General features: G+C 42.3%; 1 protein-coding gene across 8 annotated transcripts in view; it reads left to right on the top strand.

Annotated features, from left to right (window-relative positions):
* Window positions 1-6,292, top strand: part of LOC130208038 (R3H domain-containing protein 2) — a 67,025-nt gene extending 60,733 nt beyond the window's left edge. For all 8 annotated transcript variants that reach the window (XM_056436916.1, XM_056436912.1, XM_056436915.1 and 5 more), the window contains 3 exons: window positions 1,220-1,314; window positions 3,823-3,907; window positions 4,789-6,292. In XM_056436916.1, the coding sequence (XP_056292891.1) occupies window positions 1,220-1,314; window positions 3,823-3,907; window positions 4,789-5,162 (554 nt within the window). In that variant the 3' untranslated portion in view covers window positions 5,163-6,292. The remainder of the gene's footprint in view (window positions 1-1,219; window positions 1,315-3,822; window positions 3,908-4,788) is intronic.
* Window positions 6,293-22,409: the final 16,117 nt, after the last annotated feature.

The following is a 22,409-nucleotide window of genomic DNA, read 5'->3' as shown; positions in this document are numbered from 1 at the left end:
GTTTGAGAAATAGACGCCTCACAGGTCCTCAACTGGCAGCTTCTTTAAATGGTACCCGCAAAACGCCAGTGTCAACGTCGACAGTGAAGCGGCGACTCCGGGATGCTGGCCTTCTAGGCAGAGTGGCAAAGAAAAAGCCATATCTGAGACTGGCCAATAAAAAGAAAAGATTGGTATGGGCAAAAGAACACAGGCATTGGACAGAGGAAGATTGGAAAAAGGTGTTATGGACAGATGAATCCAAGTTTGAGGTGTTTGGATCACACAGAAGAACATTTGTGAGACGCAGAACAGGTGAAAAGATGCTGGAAGAGTGCCTGACACCATCTGTCAAGCATGGTGGAGGTGATGGTCTGGGGCTGCTTTGGTGCTGGTAAAGTGGGAGATTCGTACCAGGTAAAAGGGATTTTAAATAAGGAAGGCTATCACTCCATTTTGCAACGCCATGCCATACCCTGTGGGCAGCGCTTGATTGGAGCCAATTTCCTCCTCCAACAGGACAATGACCCAAAGCACACCTCCACATTGTGCAAGAACTATTGAGGGAAGAAGCAGGCAGCTGGTATGCTGTCTGTCATGGAGTGGCCAGCACAGTCACCAGATCTCAACCCCATTGAGCTGTTGTGGGAGCAGCTTGACCGTATGGTCCGCAAGAAGTGCCCATCAAGCCAATCCAACTTGTGGCAGGTGCTTCAGGAAGTGTGGGGTGAAATTTCAACAGATTACCTCAACAAATTAACAGCTAGAATGCCAAAGGTCTGCAATGCTGTAATTGCTGCAAAAGGAGCATTCTTTGACGAAAGCAAAGTTTGAAAAAAAAAATGTATACTTCAAATACAAATAATTATTTCTAACCTTGTCAATGTCTTGACTATATTTTCTAGACATTTTGCAACTCATTTGATAAATAAAAGTGTGAGTTTTCATGGAAAACACGAAATTGTCTGGGTGATCCCAAACTTTTGAACGGTAGTGTATATACATCTATTATATTCTTATTAGAAGGGTTTGTGGGCACTGACTTAGTCAGAGCAGAGGACCCCCACCCCGTTGTCACCTTTTTCACCCCTCATGAGTTTGCAGGTATGGTATTGACATTGTTCACAATGTGTGGTAATAAGGTCCACCTGACCTTTCTACTGAGGAAATACAACTCTAAATAAATAAATAACGTTCAGGATGTATCATTGTGATTTTAACTCGTGGTTCTATTGTTAAGGTGATGGGCGCTACTCTCTGTTGGGGCAGCCTCTCCAGTACAGCCTGTGTCCTCCTCCCCTCATGCATGGCCAGTCCTCCTACACCTCCCATCAGGTCAGTGCTGGAAACCCTTTGTACTCGTACCATTCAAATACTTGTACATGTTCAGGCTGTGATATTGACAGATCTTGGTATTCTTTTAAACACGCCTTCTAGTCAGCCAATAGGCATTAAGAACGTGCTCCTATTGACAAGATGCTTCTAGCATGTAATGCTTCTGTAATTCAGTGTGTGTATATACAGTGCATCCGGAAAGTATTCACAGCACTTCACTTTTTCCACATTTTGTTATGTTACAAGCCTTATTCCAAAATGGATTAAATTCATTATTTTCCTCAACATTCTACACACAACAACCCATAATGACAAAGTGAAAACTGTTTTTTGCACATTTTTGCAAATCTGTTAAAAATAAAGAACGAAAACATAACATGTACATAAGTATTCACAGCCTTTGCCATGACACTCAACATTTAGCTCAGGTGCATCCTGTTTCCACTAATCATCCTTGAGATGTTTGATTGGAGTCCACCTGTGCTAAATTCAGTTGATTGGACATGATTGAGAAAGGCACACACCTGTCTATATAAGGTATCACAGTTGACAGTGCATATCAGAGCATAAACCAAGCCATGAAGTTCAAGGAATTATCTATAGACCTCCGAGACAGAATTGTATCGAGGCACAGATCTGGCGAAGGGTACAGAAAGATTTCTGCAGCATTGAAAGTCCCAATGAGCACAGTGGCCTCCATCATCCGGACATGGAAGAAGTTTGGAACCACCAGGACTCTTCCTAGAGTTGGCCGCCCAGCCAGACTGAGCGATCGGGGGAGAAGGGCCTTAGTCAGGGAGGTGACCAGGAACCCGATGGTCACTCTGACAGAGCTCCAGCGTTGTTCTATGAAGAGAGGAGAACCTTCCAGAAGGACAACCATCTCTGCAGCACTCCACAAATCAGGCCTGTTTGGTAGAGTGGCCAGACGGAAGCCACTCCTCGGTAAAAAGCTCATGACAGCCCGCCTAGAGTTTGCAAAAAAGCACCTGAAGGACTCTCAGACCATGAGAAACAAAATTCTCTGGTCTGATGAAACAAAGATTGAACTCTTTGGCCTGAATGCCAAGCGTCATGTCTGGAGGAAACCAGGCACTGCTCATCACCTGGCCAACACCATCCCTACAGTGAAGCATGGTGGTGGCAGCATCATGCTGTGGGGATGTTTTTCAGCGGGAGGAACTGGGAGACTAGTCAGGATTGAGGGAAAGATGAATGCAGCAATATACAGAGACATCCTGGATGAAAACATGCTCCAAAGCGCTCTGGACCTCAGACTGGGGCGACGGTTCATCTTCCAACAGGACAACGACCCGAAGCACACAGCCGAGATAACAAAGGAGTGGCTTGGGGACAACTCTGAATGTCCTGGAGTGGCCCAGCCAGAGCCCTGACTTGAACCCGATTGAACATCTCTGGAGAGATCTGAAAATGGCTGTGCACCGACGCTCCCCATCCAACCTGATGGAACTTGAGAGGTTCTGCAAAGAAGAATGGGAGAAACTGCCCAGAAATAGGTGTGCCACGCTTGTGGAATCAGACCCAAGAAGACTTGAGGCTGTAATTGCTGCCAAAGGTGCTTCAACAAAGTATTGAGCAAAGGCTGTGAATACTTATGTACATGTTATGTTTTCCTTTATTTTTAATAAATGTGCAAAAATTAGCAAAAAACAGTTTTCACTTTGTCATTATGGGTTGTTGTGTGTAGAATGTTGAGGAAAATAATGAATTTTATCCATTTTGGAATAAGGCTGTAACATAACAAAATGTGGAAAAAATGAAGCGCTGTTGTCATGGCGCTATTAGAGTGGACCCAAAAGCACGACTCAGACAGGAGTAACAAAGAATACTGTCTTTGGTTGGAAACAGGCTGGGTCAAAACCCGGAGATCAGTCGAAGAAGCAAACAAGTCCAAAAAGGGGCGGGGCAGAGAATCAGAGGTCAGGGCAGGCAGGCAGGGTCAGAACAGGCAGGTCAGGAATATACTCTAATAACGCTGGAGAACTTGGCACGAAAACACAAGACAATCTGGCAGAGGACAAGTGGAAGTGAGGGAGCTAAATAGTGAGGGACTAATGAGGGGATGGGCTGCAGGTGAGAAGGGCGTGAGGACCAGGTGAAGGGAATGAGGGACTAACGAGGTGATCAGAGGCAGGTGAAGGGAGTTGGATTGATGAGATGGTGTGACAGGATGAAAACAACTATTACAAAAAGGAAGGCGTGGAGCTAAACTGTTACAGCTGTGAATACTTTCCGGATGCACTGTATATGCATATACACACACACACACACACACATATATATATATGTATATGCATATACACACATATATATGTGTGTGTGTGTGTAAATATATATACATATATGTGTGTATATAAATATAAACCATCAAACACTTTGAGGGGCCATGCCATCATTGTTTGTGCTCACTGGTGATGTTGCAACTGTTTATGTATCTTGTTGTGGAACTGTACTAACCTCATCATATCTGTGTTATGATGTGTTCAGGGCCAAGGAGTAATGAAACACGGGGCACGGGGGAAAAAACAAACACTCAAATCTGCATCGACAGATCTCGGCACAACTGATGTTGGTAAGTTCGAAATCATCATCATCACAGCCCAGAATGTCATCTGCACTGGTCCAGCATTCTGACTGCAGGTCGAGTTACACTGTGTGTGTCTGTGTGTGTGTGTGTCTGTGTGTCTCTGTGTGTGTGTCTCTGTGTGTGTGTCTGTGTGTCTCTGTGTGTCTGTATGTATGTGTGTGTGTGTATGTGTCTCTGTGTGTCTCTGTCTCTTTGTGTCTGTGTGTGTCTATGTGTGTGTGTCTGTGTGTGTATGTATGTGTCTGTGTGTCTGGCTCATTCCAGCATATAATAATTAGACGTGATGACTCGCACATATTTGCACTCGTTTTGTTTTCTTTTGCAAAGGTTTCACAATATTGTTTTGAAAAGATATGCAGTGTAAAACTTTTTATTTTCAAATATTTGAGCTTGTTTTGTTTAATTTTTCTACGGTTGCACTGAATTGTTGTTATTTCGAAAAAGATATTCAGTGCAAAACGGATTAATTGCAGCCAAAATAAGCAATTTTTTGCCAAATATTAGTTATTTTTTCCAAAGATAGAACTGTATTTGTATTCTAACAAAGTAATTGAAAACATATGAGTTGTTTGTCTGATGGAGCAATCTGGTTTAATTGAAAGTGATTGCAAAATATTAGGAGTCACACAAAGTTGTTATTTCAATACAAATTCAGCATGGACCATTTTGTTACAATTTCGTTGGGGCAGTGGAGCGTGAGGCGTGAACATCTTTCTTCCTCCGAAGTGAGAACCAGTGCCCTAAACTAAAAGTGTTAAGCTGACACAGACGAGCACCCGTATAGCGAGTCTCTGTAACGGGTGCTTCAAGTGTCCAAAGCCGGAGCCATCGCAGCTGCTAACTTCTCTTGTCTTTTCTTTGTCCAGTGGTGAGTCGAGTCCTCGAGGTTACGGACCTGCCAGAGGGCATCTCACGTCCAGAGGCTGAAAAGCTCTTCAACCAGCTGTCGATGTGCGGGGCCAAGATCCAGTGGCTGAAGGAGCCCCATGGAGGCCGAGGAGGAGGAGGAGGAGGCCCCTGTCCTGGCGTGGGGCCGGCCAGGCTCATGGCCAGCGTGGGAGCGCGGGGCGACGGCAGCGACCCGGCCCACCTCTACACGGTGGTGGCGGTGTTCCCCAGCACCATGGCTGCCCAGAGCGCTTCCTTCAAACTGAACAACAGCGGGGCGAGCCTCTTCAAACTGAGGGCGGCCAAAAAGAACTACGACCTGCGAGTGCTGGAGAGAGCCAGCTCTCAGTGAACGGAAAAGAGAGGGGGAGGAAGGAAAGAAAGCGAAAGAGACAGAACGAAAGAGAGACTCTCAGCGGAGTGGTGGAACAGGAAGGAGGACTGAGGGGGACTGCTCCGAGTGTACAACTTAAAAATCAAAACAAACAAAAAATACTTGAGTTAAATAATGTGTCAAATGTATAAAAGGAAAGCCGGTGTGAATCATGCGGGGGCTGGTCTGGTTTTTGTTGTGTGTTTTTTTTATTCATGGTTTTTGTTTTGTATTTATATGGCAGAAGAGCGCACAAGACACACCAGCATGTGTTTCACTGTTGCCGTGGAGTGTGTGCTGCCATTATACAAAACCACACGCGAGGCCACACACCCCAGGAGACACACACACACACACAGACAGACACACACCAACGCAGGCAACAGGGTCACGTAGCACATGACAAGAACACACTGGACAGTCGACCTCTTCTCCTCCCTCCGCTCTCCAGCCCTTCCTCCTTTTTCCTGCCAACGCTTTCGCTCCTTCCCCCAACTCGTCTCTCGATCTCACATATTTATACATTTTCATACGCACAGTTGCGCACTCTCAGCTTCCCCCCATCGCTCTCTCTTCCTGCCCCGTCTCATGCGGCCTCCTCTCTCTGCTCCTCAGTCCCTCTCACGGACTCTCACTGCGCTCCCCACTCCTGCTTTCTGTTCGCCTTACTACTGTTGTGGGTTTCTGTATTGCGCTGTTTTTTTCTCAGACGTTTTTTCTTTTTTTTGGTATTTGGGATTCAATATATTTATATAAGTGATGTAAGGAATAAAATAAATCTATATATTCGGTGATTTTTCTTTCTTTTCCCCGAGTGAAAAAGTTTAGGTCTTCCTTTATCCTTCACTCCTTCCCTCTTCATCCCCCTCTCCTCTTTCCTCGATTTGTTTCCTCCTAACTGCCCTCTACCTCACTTATTCAGACCTCCCCCCCACCCTCGACACCCCTTTGTGTTTGCGTTTTTTCGTTGACAGCTGTGCAGAACGTATCAGAAGAAGTAGTTAAAGTGCACAATGATTGCATACGTCTACTGTAAATTTTATTTAATCTGTTATTTTTTGTTTGTTTTTAAAAATGATAAAAGTCAAGAAAAAAATCTATCAAAACATCTTCTGTGTCATGTGGTTCATTGCGTAGCTTTATTGTAGCTGACCCTGACGTGCATGACGGCCACCGCGGCCTGCCGCAGCTCCAGGGCTCCTTTCAGTCTGAAGATATTCCTTCATTTGTTGTTTTGATGATGCTGGGGAAGAATGTCGGGTGTTCAAAATCTCCCCGTTGAGTTTGTCATTGCACACTTTATGGCTTCTGATTCACATCTTTTTCATCCTCGTTGAACACGTATGCTGCTTGTGTCCTCATCAGAAGCATCTGCATACATTTATTCAGGTTTTTCTTCTAATTTATTTATGTGTGTGCACATTTTGAGCACATTCCTGACACCTGGAGGGGAAATAAATATATTTATTCAGTTTAAATCCTTTTTTGGCTCCTGAGGGAGCGATGGGAGATCTGCTCAGTTGGGACTGAAGATGACAAGTTTTATGATTGAAATTTTTTTTTTTAAAGTGAGGTCACCAGAGCTGCAGTCCACTCCTCAACTCAGGCCGGCTCTCCAGTCCACATCTAATGGTAAATGCACTGGCATTGATATCGCACTGTAGTGACTTATGCAGTGGGGACGGAAAGTATTCAGACCCCTTTAAATGTTTCACTCTTTGTTTCATTGCAGCCATTTGCTAACATCAAAAAAGTTCATTTTATTTCTCATGAATGTACACTCAGCAGTCAGCACCCCATCTTGACAGAATTTTTTTGTTTTAATGAAATTTCATTTTTTTTCTTTTTTAATACATTTGCAAAAATGTCTACATTTCTGTATTTTTCTGTCACGATGGGCTGAAACAAAGAGTGACCCAGCAGCAGCAGTTGATTCTGAATCTACTTCATGAACGTATATTTACTTTGATCTGTTTCTTGCAGCACATGAGAAATTGCTCTCGTTGCCTTGATACTTTTAAGCAAATGCTGTGTGCTTGTTCTGGAAGTCTCTTTTATTCCTCCACTTTCCCCCCCAGCAGCAGAGCTTTGAACTGTTAAGCAATTTACAGATTCGTTTAGAGAACTTTATTAATCCCCAGTGACTCATTTGTCACCAACAAGTCATAAAGACAAAAAAATAGACACAACAGACAAGAAACACACAACAAGGAACAATCAGAACCAGAAGAAACCAACAGAAAGATGCTAAATAAATACAAATGAATAAATAAAGGTGTTCATTAACGAACCCAAACACTTCTGGAACGAGAGACCTCCCGGGTCGCTCAGTGGAACACCGAGGCATCCTGAGTCGCTCACTGAATGAACTTCGGAGTTCATTAAAATCAAAACTACATTGTTTTCAGGATATCATTTTTGGTTTATCTTAGATTGTTCCTATGATGATGATGATGATGGAGGATGATGAGTCCCAGGCCAAACAGGAGGTGAAGGAGGTGTGTGTGTTCTGAACAGCTGTCAGCATTGTAAAGGGTTAAAAAGTATTTCGCTGTCAGATGGAAAGTTTGCTTTGTTGAATACAAATCACCTGGCAGCCGTCAGTAAAATATGCAGAACTTTTTCAAACTTTTCCTTCAGTTTGTTTTGGATACTCAGAACTCAAAAGGAGACAAGAGAGGAGACGAGGCTCCTGCTGATGACCAGGTCAGAGCATGTGATGGTGATGACCACAATGCTCAATATAAACTATCATGACATTTTTAAAATAAATAATTGATTGAGCAATGTATCCATTACTTGGCAATGATTTGCCCACAAATAATTAGTTACGAGTCAAACTTCTCCAATACCAGCTTCTTAAATGTGAGTATGTTCTGGTTTCTTGAATATATTTGAGATGTGGACAAAGCAAGACATTTGAGAACTTCATTTTGGGCTTTAGAAAACACTGATTGAAATTCGTTCACCATCTTTAAACAAATTCTAAACCAAACAACTAACCAGTTAATTGAGAAAATAATCAACAGATAAATTAACAGTGAAAATAATAAAGAATTGAAAAGTGACGAAGATACTTTCTAAAGTCTGTACTTTGCTTTGCATGTTTGCTCTCATCAGAGTACACAGCTTGAAAGAGAGCGAGGATCTGGATGTGCAGTGATCCCTCACCGGCACCAAACATACATCTTATTTCATTTGTAGATATTTAATATCCTGTTTGTTCCCATGTGCTGGTGACCGCATCCCGGTGATGGATGACTCCAGGGAGGAGTGGTGGAGGGTCCTAGATCTGTTTCCTCATATTACTCACAGGGATGTCAAGGTGATGTTTTCAATCCTGTCTGCTCGCCAAAAGTTATGAAATTGTACTTCCAAGTCAGCTACTTTTAAACTTTGTGTTTATTCGGTGTGGCTGGCGAAGCAGCCAGGCCTCGGTTATCGATTATCGATTAACAACAAGTCAATCGATAATCGAAGGACCAAAAGTGGAAAACAACGTAAACCGGGACAGTGAGAGCTTCTGGTTCACCGTGATATTATTATCACTAACAGAGTTTCAGGTCAAGACCATAAATGAATCATACAAAGTGAACCCACGCTTGCATTTCCCACATTGTGGTCTATAAACGGTGAATAGGCTTTTCCTTGAATGACATAGTGGACAATACAGTAGTCTACGTTTCTCCTGTATCAATAAACCTAATCCCAGTCTTATCTCTAAACTTAAAATATATATGTTATAATTTGTTGTTTTGCATCTTTCTATGGCTGTGAGGACAGTTGATCCTCATAGGTACATAAACACAAACACACTATACTTTACACACAAATACACACTAGTGATGTCCGCACCAACATGCAGAATTAAGCTCCGGACAGTTCTCAAATCAATGTGTTTGCTAAATTAAAGCTAAGCGTAATCCACTCTCCTACTAACACTGGGGACTGTTGACGTTTCCTGGAGGTTAATAATGGATGAGGATTCACAGCTTGACAGAACAGCTGATTGATCACATGTAGCGCGGCTGCCTGCTGAGCGCACGTCTTTTGTCGGCTCTGTTGATACTTGTCAAATATATAAGGAACTGTGCCATTTATCCGGAGTTAGATTAAGTATTCAGCTGTGTGAACATTTTGCTACATTTTTTGTTTTGTTTTTTATGCAATATTTGTTGGTCAAATATTTGAATGTCTATACATGTATGTGTATATTTATATGGATGTATGTGTGTGTATTTATGTAAGGAGGTACAGAGACCGGGTACAGACTGCAGTGTGGCTCTCCTCCATAGCCAGGTGCACACACATAAGTCACATCAGCAAGTTTTTTATGATGTCAGTATATTGGGCGTATTTCCAATAATTTTTTGTGAAGTTAAATCCGATATTTAAAATAGATATAGATTCTCTGAGTTACATGCCCGATACACCGACATATAAGTATACATGTACATACATACATATATATATATATACAAATTCATATATATATATATGTACATACATACATATATATATATATATATATATATATATATATATATTCATAAAGATGGCATTGAAGGCCTAGGTAGAAAATGCATGGCCCGCCACTGTCAGCACTTATGTGCGTCTTCCATCCATTTTCCTCAAGACGTGTGTGTGTATCAAATAAGTGTCAAAGAAACTGAGAAAAGTTGGATCTGTGCTAAATATGTTAGCAGTAAGTCATTTTAATCATTCATATTGAGATATATGTATTGCTTTTATTTCCTCACGTCGGGGAACAAAATGATAGATTCAAATGAGGCAGAGGCATTTCAAGAACTTATGAAAGATGCAGAGCTATTTTTTGTCGTGCCTTGAGTGCAGCGTAATCATCCAAAGGAGACATGGGGATGTGTTGCTATGTGAAGGGGCTGCTGAGGGATCAGGTATGCAGGGAATGGCATCCGTACATCCGGAGATATATTCGACGACAAGCCTGAATAACACAACACCGAGACAGACAGGCAGATGGGCAGAGAGACGGGCAGACATCTTGCCTTCAGATTGTTGTCAATGCATCATTCAATTTGTTTTCTTTTGCTCTAATCTATATTCTCGGTTAGATTACCTCTCTGTTTCTGTTGGTGTCTTACTTTCTCTCTCAACGACCACGTTTGGATGCAGATGATGAGCTGCCCGGTCACGCCTCCTTCTGTTGTCTGTCAGAGGAAAAGGAAAGCAGCGAGCAGGTAGCGCTGCCAGGCTTCAGCGGTCCTCTGATTGGACAACAGAGCACCCCTTCAGACACGGGTCACTTCCTTCTGGGAAACAGCCTCTGCGTCATGCCGCTCTGGACCGAGGGACCGCGTTGGAAGACATCACAGCTGCCATGTTGTCATCCCCGACCTCTTGACCCTGCCACTCCAGACGGGCAGGATGGAGGAGGGTTGCCAAAATGTTTGTGGATTTAAGTGGGTGGATGTTTTTATATGTGTGTGTGTTTCTGTATAGGCGAGTGGACTGGTGAGAGGGCGAAGGCCTGGAGAGGGTCAGCAGCACGATGCTGTGGCAATGATTGTTCAATTGAAGGGAATTTCATGTTTATTGTGGACGTCATATCAAGAGTCCAACTGCAGGTAAAGCCGTGTTCCATCGCTCGGCTTAAAATCAGACAAAGGTTAAAAAATAATAGAAAATACAAAAAAACCTAATGTATACCTCCGCCTATGATTTTACATTTTAGTTTTAAAAAAGTTTTTAAATAGGTTTTCCTCATTTCCATCACAATCAACACTGTTTTCATATCAAAAAATATCCACATTACATTTCCAAGCAATAGGTACACATTGTGTATTTGTGGTACTTTTAAAACCAGGAAGGTGAAATAAAAAGTAATGAAAAATGATATAAATTGGAGGTAAAAGCAGAAATGTTATGTGTAAAACCAACACATATTGTAACAAACATATTACATACTGAATAACAATGTGTTGTTCTGAGACTCAGTTAACATGCAATGGTGATTTTACCCAACAGAGGTCCCCGTTGGACTGGATATAGAGATATGGATATAGAAATTAAATGCTCACTAACCCAACCTCACACACCTCACACACCACAGGGACCCAGTGTGTGCTTTTCTTGCATATACCATTTGTTTGTCCAGGCCAAAGCATCGCAGGCTTGCAACAATACAGACTGTTTTAAATAACTGTATGTCGAGAAATAATAGATCCTATTTTTTCATTGTGTTTTTGTGAGTTTCTGTCCATGAAATGAAATGCATACATTCATTATTCTGTTTCCAATATGAATGGTTTGTATTAAGTGATCAAATTGCAGTTAAAAGCTGTATAATTTTCTTTTTAAAAACTGGACGCACACTGAGTGAAGAATCACACCCATGGGTGCAGCTTGTTGCTTTCCACATGTTATTTGCAACACATGCTCGCCCAGCATTATACATCCAGCATTGGAAAGTAATACAACTTTGTGAGATGTCAAACTGCCGTTATGGATGTGCACAATGCGACGCATCCCCTTGTAAGAGTGCTGGCTCTCCATCATCTCATTGACCCTCCACATTCACAATCGCATTTAGCATCCAGTCGAATTGAAAATCCATCTTCCCCTCAGCCAGCCGCTGAGAAATGTAGCAAAAATAATAACATAAAACTATATTAGAGATCCTCTTTGCCTCGTGGAGAAGGTATTGATTTTAGAAAAAATGTTTCAGATAGTCTTTCCTGCTGAAGCTGATTCTCCTCCCACTCCTCCAAGACACAAAACAACATTTTAGGCTTTTTACTCAGCTGACGGACTGGATTTATTTTTAAGAAGTTTATTTTTATTTGTCAACCCTATGTCTGTCTCTGTTTATGTGACAAACGTGTTAATGTGTGTAAGTGTGCGTTGAATCGAGTGAAAGCTTATCAAATCCCATATCTCCTGACAGAACCTCTGAAGCGTTAAATTGTATCCTTGACACGATTCCTTTCATAACTGTTGCCGAATAACACCCCTTTTATTTCAATTTATAAAATGTATTATATTTCCATTTTTTTTCATCCATGCGTCAAAATTCAATTATCGAATCTGATTTGTGAGATTATCAATCTCCATTACTCATACATTCAAAATGACTTTTGCAATCTTGTCGTGTCACAATGGCGTGTCTTTCTTTAAAAGTGGAATTGTAATGAGGTGTGGCGATGCCTGGAGACGTGCTCAGTGAAGGTCAGGGGTCAGAGGTGTGGCCCAGACAGACGGGTAGGGATGGAAACCGTCTGGCCCCATAAAACAGGTTTATATGCACCGGCTGCCAAAATGCCACCACAGAGGAAGACAGTGGCGAAATATTGTCAGCCTGTGACAGTACATAGATGTCTGTCTGTGTGTGTGTGTGTGTGTGTGTGTGTGTGTGTGTGTGTCTTTAGTCGCTCCACCCATCTGTGTGTGAGACACAGAAAGCACAGGTCAGGTGTGTACGTGTGATTTCATGCTTGCCCAAGAAGAAATGAACATCGTCGATGTGTCATCGCCACACGCACGCACATAAAGAGAAAGACGAGTTTACAGAGTGAGTTCCGAGGCCCAGAGAGAGAGAGAGAGGGAAGGAGGGAGGGAGGGAAGGGGAGAGAAAAGGCTGGAGAGGAGACTGCAGGGTTGGAACCAATTAGGACAGGAGAGGATCCCTCCACCTGCACGGCACAGCCCCCCAGGGAGAGGCCCAGTGACAAGATGAGGGATCATCATCATTACCATTATTTATTTGCTAAGCACTCGGGCCAACCATAATAGCATTCGCAAATTACAATGAGAGCCTTGTTTTTGGGGCGCGGAGGATGCTTGAGGAGGAGGAGGGGAGGGTTAATGCATAAAAGCAAGCGCACATTTGGAAAATGTCAGCAGCAAATGCAATATGCTAAAATGAATGCCTTTTAATGAATTATGCACACGTATTATAGGCTCCCAACTATCATCAATAATATATGTGTCTGTGTTAGTTTGTATTTTGTGTGAAGAAGTCAAGTCAAACTGTCCCCCTGAAATCAATCCTGCTTATCCAGGTACATTCTTTTGAATTCATAGCAATGCTGTGATTTATATTCATACATTTTAGTCGTATTCTCGTTGCGTACTCTCTTTGCAGTCAAATACTTTATCCACTGTTGTATTTGGTATTCCGTTGAACTGTTAACTTTCCTTTTCTTTTATAATTGTAATTTCTTCTACGCATTGCACTGACTTCTTAGTTGTGAAAGAGAATAAAACTTGTTTTTGTTCTCCTTGTCTTTGACAAAGTGCGGCACACATTCAAGAGGGAATACAATTTAATGGTTCTTTTAAACTTTAGATATAATGCAAAAAGTGAGAAAACATTTGTAGAAAGATAAATCTGTCCACCAATTTGCAGAGAACAACTATGCGTCATTTTTTTTTTTTTCATTCTGTTTTAGTGGAATGAACCTCTCCCACTCCTAATAATGTCTCAGGTTGAGTGTTGTGGTTTGATATGGATGATCAATAGATGGACTGCATGTATTCTTAGTTACTATAACATTATCCCAGCAAAACAAAACATATTTCTTTCTTTTTACAATCATATCAAGGTTGTTTTTAACGTAACAGGAAGTGTCCGCTGAGATGGCGTTAAATAGAAGTTAGCTAACATTACTTCCTGTTCCGGTTGACCCAGCTGCTCCGACCTGACTGACCGGCTGTTGTTGCCCATGGTGATGTCGTCGATGCCGAGCCATGAACCTCGTTACCCTCCTGTTCATCCGCGGTAAACGGTTAACTTATCACTTGTGACTCATCACTTTCACAGGGATGGAATTTGAGAGCAGTATGCCTCATGTCAAGGGAAATGTTAATATTTATTTCCCTATTCGTGGCCATATTCACTGAATATCCGTGGCTTCGGGGCAACATGTGACATGTTTGCCGGTGAGAGAAAACCGAGCTGCACCAAAGTTCACCGATGACTGCGAGGATATCTCCCTCAGAAGGTTCAGCACCAACTTGTTGTTTTCCCCTCTTCGAATGGAGAGTGAAGCTTTATTTGATTCTACCGCTGGCTTTATCGTGAGCCTGTTGTTTGACAGATTAATTTGCACACCTCACACATCTTTGGCGATTCATGGTGTTGAATCATGGATATTGTATAAAAGAATCTGTGGATATTTTTTTTTTCACTGCAAGAGAAATGAGAGAAAGATGTCGGAGGTCACGGCCGTACGCAATCGTATCTGAATGCAAATGAGCAGAAGCACAATAGGCGATAAAATGACGCCTTTAAGTCAGTGGATATTAAGTTATGTTGACAATGGGCGACAGATCAGCTGTGTGTGTGTGTGTGTGTGTGTGTGTGTGGAGACCGTGTCTGCCTGTGATTCAGGTGATGTGGAAGAGTGACTATCGTTAGTCCATAACTCACGATGCTCTCCATTCAGAAGACACCTGAGGGCCTGCATTACACCCAGTGAGACTCAATCACAGCCTACGCTAAATCGATTATCCTGAAGATAGTTGGTGGGAGAGAGAGAGAGAGAGAGAGAGAGAGAGAGGAAGATGGAGAGAAAGTGGCTGGGGGAAAGAGAGAAGGGGAGGAGGAGGAGGAGGAGAAAAGGAGACAGAAAGTCCCGAGGAGGAGGGGGACAGAGGGGAAGAGCAGGGCTTTAAGAACAGGATTGGAAGATGAAAGATGAGGGCTGGTTTTCCCACAAACTCCCAAAGGCCCCCTTTGCTGACTCTGTTTTTATCTGAGCATGAGAAGACATTGTCGAGGTGAGAGGGGAGAAAAAGAAAGAAGAGGAAGAGGAGAATGAATGAAACAGAGACATCATGACATGGTGATCAAGGAGAAACACGCTGAGAGAACAAGCATCACTGCATAAAAAAACTCCTGCTTTTGAGAACCTTATTTCATTAAGTCTTGACTCAGCATGCTAAGAAATGCAAAGTCATGGTATAGCTGGTCATGTGATTTTAGTTTGTTCAGAGGACGTCATTGTCTTTTTTTTCTCCATAGCACTGTTCTTCCTGCTTCCTATTTATAAACATGTATATATATATAATATATATATATATATATACATATATATATATATTTCTATATATATTTCTATATATATATTCATCAAATTATTTTGAAAGGGTTCATAAATATGTAGTTTAATGTATTTCTCCTCTCCGTGTGATGGATTTTGAACACTTTACACAATCTGACTCACAGTAAAGATATGAATAGATGGAAATATTTAGAATGGAAAATTGTTTTAATAACAGTTGCATTGGATACAATATATGACTGTGGCCCAGCTGAAATAACACTGTAGTCATTCCAGTGAATGTTGTTCGACAAGACACTGAACACCAACACTTCTTAGAACAAGTATGTAAAATAATCTAAGTTGCTTTGGATACAAGTATTTGTGAAATAATAATAATGTTAGAGGAACTAAGAAACTACGAACTAAGTCTTTAAAACTATGTTTATGCTGACACTATGCACATTCTTCCCCATAACATTTTTGTTGACACTGTTGTATAAAGAGTCTCCGTTCTTTTGGTATTTTTGTAAAGAAGAGAGAGAGCTTGTGAGGTCGGGGAAGCGGAGAGGATGACACCCTGGTGAGGTTCTGTCCCTCTCTGGACCTAGAAGACAATCTGTGGCACAACATGGACACACCAACAGGTCGGCTCGTCTGTCTCTTCCTTTTTGCTCGCCGTGTTCACCCTCCTCCTCTCCATCTCTTCACCTCCACTCCTGCATTTACTTTCACACACACACACCCTCCGACTCTCATTCTTGCACCTCCCGGTGTCTTCAGCAGAGTCTCTTCACCCGCCCCCCCCAACCCCCAACACACACACTCTCTCTGAGGCGTTGCAGCGTATGACCCCCGTTTTTTCTCTCTCTTCTCTCTCCACGACTTGCTGTTGTTTTTGAGTGATGTGCGGCTGATGGCGAATGCTGGGCGATGACAGATGGATGTGACAAGCAGATGGTTTTGCTTGTCGTCTTTAATCACACAAATTCAGTCGGCCATGAAGCCGGAGCTCTGTCTTGTCAAAGAAACACAAAGTGGAGACAAATTTATCCAGTACTCCATAGATTTTGATAAAGCAAATGTGGAGGCATTCGCGAAGAGAGGGCTCTAAATGTAAACGGGCGTCTTCGCGCTGAGGTCGGCCCTGATAGTGTTTTTGAAGAGTGCCGATTGCTGTTTGGTTGCGTGGCAAAATAAGTTCAACTTTTAATTTGACAGCTATGACGATGTAAAGTTGAAGCCGGGTAAACATGTGCCCTATATGGTCATTGTGATTCTGCAGTTGCTTGACATTATATGCTGAGTGCATTTTTAACAACAAGCAGTATAGTGCCAATATGTTGGCAAGGACACCCAGACAAGCTGAAATCATGGTGCTTTATTACGTAACACACTCTTGGATATCAGTCTTGCCATGAAGCAATATGTCAAAATAGTTTGCAGCATTTTTCGCAACAGTGTAAAACAACCGCAGGTATAAAGGAATATAGGCACATTTACGCATCCATAAAACCTTGTTTTGCATTACTAAATCTACATGTGTAATGTAGAATACATCTACATGTGTAATGTAGATTATATCAACATGTGTAATGTTTTATATGTCCACGGAGTGACCAGCTTATTTGTTTGTATACATTTGTAAAATATAGTCTACTAGCTCTGCTGATGAAATTGATTCACCTCTATGATCATTCTCTCGTACGTGGTTGGGTTGGATTGCATTTAGAAACGTTGTATAGAAATGGAAATAGAGAGAAGTGAGTAATGTGCACTCATCGCCAGCCCAATTAGACGATTAAAAATAACCATGCAGTGGAAGCAGCTCCTCTCTGACGTGAACACAACATTTTTTCTTTTTTACAAGCTGAAATAAAAAAATGTCTAATTGATTGGTTTACATTACAGGTGTTCCTCATAAAGAGGACACTGTGTGTGAGGAAGCAGATCGTGTCTCTTCGGTGCTGCATCTCATGCCGTCTCCTCAATCCATCGGGAACATTGTTCATTGAACTTCACCTGCCTCTGTGTTTGATGTAGGGAGGCTTCACATGTTAATCTACTACCACCAAGAGAAGATAAAGGCTAACTGTGAGAAACAAAACAGTTCTCTGGTAATTACAACTTCACCGACCTCTGGAAACACACACACACACACACACACACACACCTACACACACACACACACACACACACACACACACACACACACACACTGTAGCCAGGGTGGTTGCATGAGAGAATGAACACCAAGGCTTTGCAGGGTTTTCAAATGAGAGGTGTAATTAACAACTCAGCAGAATAAACTGGCAATTGTCTGATACGGTGTAATGTTGTGTACACACACACACACACACACACACACACACACAGACACACACACAGACACACACACACTATCTTCCCTCAGACAAGAAGATGCTGCAAGTGATTTCTCCGCTGGTGTAGAAGTCGACGTTAGTCTATTATTCCGGCCCCCTCCCCCTCAGCTCCTCCTTCTGCTCCCTCCATCCCATCATCAGACCAGTTCTTCCTCTCAGTGTAACGACTAGCACTGCTCTCAATCTCTCAAGGTTAGGCGGGCAAGGTCAAATTGACTTTAGATTAATTAACTGTCAATTAAGGGAGTAATTGTTCCATAATGTGGTGTGCCCCCGAGACAAGGTGTGTGTGAGTGGGGCCAGCACTGTCAGAGCTGGTTTAAGCCGATAAGGTGGTGAGTGAAGCCTCTCAGAGGGACGGGAAAGAAAACAGGTGTGTGCGTGTGTTTGTGTGTTTGTGTGTTTGTGTGACAGGAAAAAGACAGATAAGAGGTGTGTGAAAGAAAAAGGCAGCAATAGAGACCTGTAATGTGAGTAACGAGTGATACATCCTCCATTATCCCATAACAGCGGCCCTGCTGGACCCCTCGCTCCTCCGCTGCCATCAGGGTGCATCTAGTGCACACATGCAAACAAACACTGAAACACACACACACACACACCTGTGGTAGTGACACGTGCCCGGACAGTCTTCCACAACGGGGTCGTATTCTCTACTCAAATTAACATTCATCAGCGCGTATAGAGGCGGATTAATCTCTACACTACCACAGTTTGCCAGAGGAAGAGCTCAGTGAGGGAGAGGAGTGACGAAATGAGAAATAGAGGAAACTAAAAAGAAAGAAGAGATGAATGAAAGAGAAGCCGTGAACGTTAATGAAACGGTTATTGGCTCTTGCTTGCTAATGGTCGGCCTTGAGGGGTGTCAGAGAATGACATGTGCAGCTAAGCTCCCCCCCCCCCAGCATTGGTTTCCCCATCTTCCTAATATTACCAGTGAAGTTCACCTTTTCAATAATGCATTGATTGTCTGTAATAGCCAATATTCTTATTCTCATTCCCCTTCAAACCGGTGCTAAAGTCATACGCAGCCACTGCTCTGTCGAGGTACACGTATTTCCAATATCAATTTCCCTTTTTCTGGAGACCTTCTTTTGAATTTTCCTGAAAACTGGAAGCTACTTTCTCAACCTTTTACTCAACATTACTCAACATAATAACCAAGCAGGCAAGCGGAGAACAAGAATGAAATGACAATGTAATGTAATGTGGACATCACCGTACAGGAGACATTCACACTGCCATCCGCAGCGCTATGCCAAGCATAGCAACACGTTCAGTAGCACTGTGTCTGATGGTGAGGTCAGAGTTCAAAATTCAGAATCTGAAAAATGTATTGCACGCCGAATCTGAACTCTAAAATAATTATTTGCAAAATTCTAAAAACTAAAAACAAATCGCAGCCCTCCAGCGGTGATAATTCTCTTATCTTTAATTCCCTGAAACTCTGGCAGATTTCCCAAAATAACACTGGAGCAATGTCACATGATCTACTGTATTAACACCAACACACTCTACATGTACAGGAGAACACTCCTGGAACAAGAATCCATTTCAATTACAGGCCATATCTGTGTACTGGTAATTGATTCCGAAGACGAGACTCCCGGTAATCAACGCCTTCTAACAGTCGCTGTGCTGTGTTTTCGAACAGTGTTTTTAATTGTTTTCCCCTGTTGCTGTATTTTGCATTTCCCAGAACTATCGAGCCGAGGAAGTGATTGCAGCTTGCACCGTCTATTGATCAAAAAGCTTCTGTGTTTTCTGTTTGTCTGTTTGAAAATCTAACTGCAACTGAGGTGCGGTCTTGATGGAGCTGCATGGAAACTGATGGAAGCGCGCGAGTGCGTCAGGACGGATGCATGGATGGATGGATAGATGACAGACAAATAAAAGAATGATGGGGAGATAAATGGATGGCCAGATGAACTGTTGTATGGGTGCACAGATGCGTTGATGGACTGATTATCTGAGAGATGGAGAAGAGGCAGAAGAATAGTGGAATGGATTGTCATCAGATGAGCTGATGAATAAATGGACAGACAGATAGGTAGATGGCGAGTGAGAGATTAATATGTGCTTTCCTCAGTGGGCCACCTGCATCCTCAGCATTTAGACGAGGGTGGAGAGCAGATACTCATCTGTAATAGGGGTAATGGAGCTCAAAATAAACCCATAAACAACTCTATTTCTATCCCCCCCACACACACCCCTGCCCCTGCCAGCACCCCACCTCCCCCTCTCCCCACATACACCACACACACACACACACACACACACACACTCCCTTTCACACTCTCAGTATGAACATTTCCCATGTACCTGGCATCCATTTTGACATGTTGTGGACATCAAGTGGAAACAAGTTCCGAAACTGGAAAGAAAACAATGTGAGCATGGCTCTGTAAAAATAACACATGCAGCAAAATGCCCGTTCCTTTTCCAGTTCATCACACTGTTCTATTTTAGTTTCTTGGAAAGTATTACTTTATCGCCGGTGAAATATTGTGACACTTTTTTACTGTATTTTATGGATTGATAGGCATAATAAATATTTCTTATGGCTCCAACTAACAATTATTTGTATTATCGATTACTCTGTTATATTCTTCTCAATACTCTGTATGAAATAAAAGGAAATAAATGTCCATCCCAGTTTAACCGAGTCCAACGTGACATCATCAAATCTCTCACTTCCTCCAGCGGGCAGTCTGAGTATTTATTGACCTCTCAGCAATGCCTCCATCTTGCAGTTGTTTTATGAGGTTTTTAAACTCTCTTCTCAGTCGTCGATATAATTTTCACGGACAACAGATGACGCTGTCACGCAGGCTGGTTGCCTGTTGCTGTTGTTGTTTTCAAGCACACATCAGTTGTGTTTTCCCGTTTGTTTGTGAATGTGTGTACTGCAGATATATCTGTGTGGACGTCTCTGCTCAGATGGTGTCTACATGTAGAATGTGATTCATACAGTTCTCTCTTTTTAATGTGGGTCTGCACGACAACGTTGTCCTCCAAGCATACACGTGTACCTGTGTGACATAAACACAAAAGGCTGTTTATGCGTGGTTATCAGGTTTCTGTCATATTTAATTAGAAGACTTTATGCTCTCTCAACAGTGACAGTTACCATCATAACACATTGCTGTCATTCTTTCATCTCATTCTCCTCTCCTCTCCTCTCCTCCGGTAGCGAGTCGGTGTGCTTTGACCAGTGTGTGTGTGTGTGTGTGTGTGTTTGCGTGTTAGCTACATATGCATGCTTTTGTCGATTCCTCTCTTTCTGTGTTGTGTGCTATAGTGTTTATGTTGGTGTATGTGTGTGTACTGTGTGTGTTGTTGACAGGTGGCAGTGGAGATGCTCATGCCACCAGCCACACACTCAGAATACATTGCCATGTCTCCCACCTCCCATCTAATTTAATAGTCATCCTGGTCGCTTCTGCATTCAAACCCACTTATGCTAATGTATTTTGGGGTATCAGACTGCTTGTTCTTTTACCATTTTATATTAGCTCTATTGATCATCACTTCGCTGCAAATAAGTATGCAGATAACTGTTATCTATTGGCAGTAAAAGCAGGACTTACAGATAGGCAGAAAAAAGTGAAGAGTCCGCAGAATGGTAAAGGGGAATAAAGAAAGAGAAATCGATAGAGCGTAAGCAGTTTTCGCCTTCTTGAAAAAAAGTTCAGGAAAACTACCATGATGCCGTTCTGTGAAACGGAGCATCATTTAAACTTGTAAAAATTTGGACGGGCTGAGAATTAGTAAACATGCAAAATGCCCCGTATATGTTTTGCAATAGCAGTTAGCAATGGTATTGACCAGTAGTTAAGTTCTGATTTTGAAATGGTTTTGCTGTGGAAGGATTTATTCAGGTTCGCCTTCTGCCACTGTTTCTAGACATTTTAAGAACACTCCACTTCAGAGATTGGGAACATTTTCATAACCTCTCAACATCCCTCGACGACTCTACGAGCTAACGGTGCTAACAGCCCTAATAGTGCAAACGACATCTAAAGGAATGAGAGAGCTGACAATGTTTAGCAGCAGTACTGGATATATCTTCCAGGGTTGATGTCCAAACATGTTTCAATGCTGTGTGTTCATATTGGATTTTTACCATTACATATAAACTGGATTATTGCCCTAAAAAATCTAGTATCTGTCACCATATTCTGTTTATTTATTCTTGTCTTGTATAGAATTGACCTATTGTTGAATTGCTCATTCATTCAGTAGCTACGTGGAAGATGTGTTACACACATGCGTCAGCGTCCACACGAACATGCATGCAAGCGTTCAGGTGCTCACATGCTCGCACACACCTGAAGTTCTTTTAGCTTATTGCCCCAAAGGCAGCACAGTTAGTCAGGGTCGTATGTCAAAGGAGAGACAGGCTGACCTTCAGCCACAGGACTGCTCGGATACAGTGGGAGGCAGAGAGGGAGAAGAAGGGTTTGGATTGTCAAAATACGTACGAGAGCAAGTCGAGAGCAATCATCCACACCGGCAACACAATTCTTTTTTTATTTAAATAAGTTATATTGAAAAAGGTTTCCAGTTTGCGGTCGGCAAAGAAATGCTGTCAGCTCGTTGAGAAAAATCATTAGCTGGCTGCTTATCTGCTGTTTTTAGTAGTATAAGTAGTTTTATTGCTATTCCCCGCCTCCCCCTGATAACCAAGACTCCAATCAGAGCCCCAATATATTATTGCCATGCCCTCTTTCAAGACCTTTTACTTTTCAGTCAACCCTGAGAAGAATTATCATACTGAACACCGATTTAATGAATAAGTGAATGAATATGCTCAGATT

Source organism: Pseudoliparis swirei, chromosome 18 (assembly GCF_029220125.1).
Source record: "Pseudoliparis swirei isolate HS2019 ecotype Mariana Trench chromosome 18, NWPU_hadal_v1, whole genome shotgun sequence".
Classification (NCBI taxonomy): Eukaryota; Metazoa; Chordata; class Actinopteri; order Perciformes; family Liparidae; genus Pseudoliparis; species Pseudoliparis swirei.
This window is presented reverse-complemented; position numbering and strand designations above follow the sequence as displayed.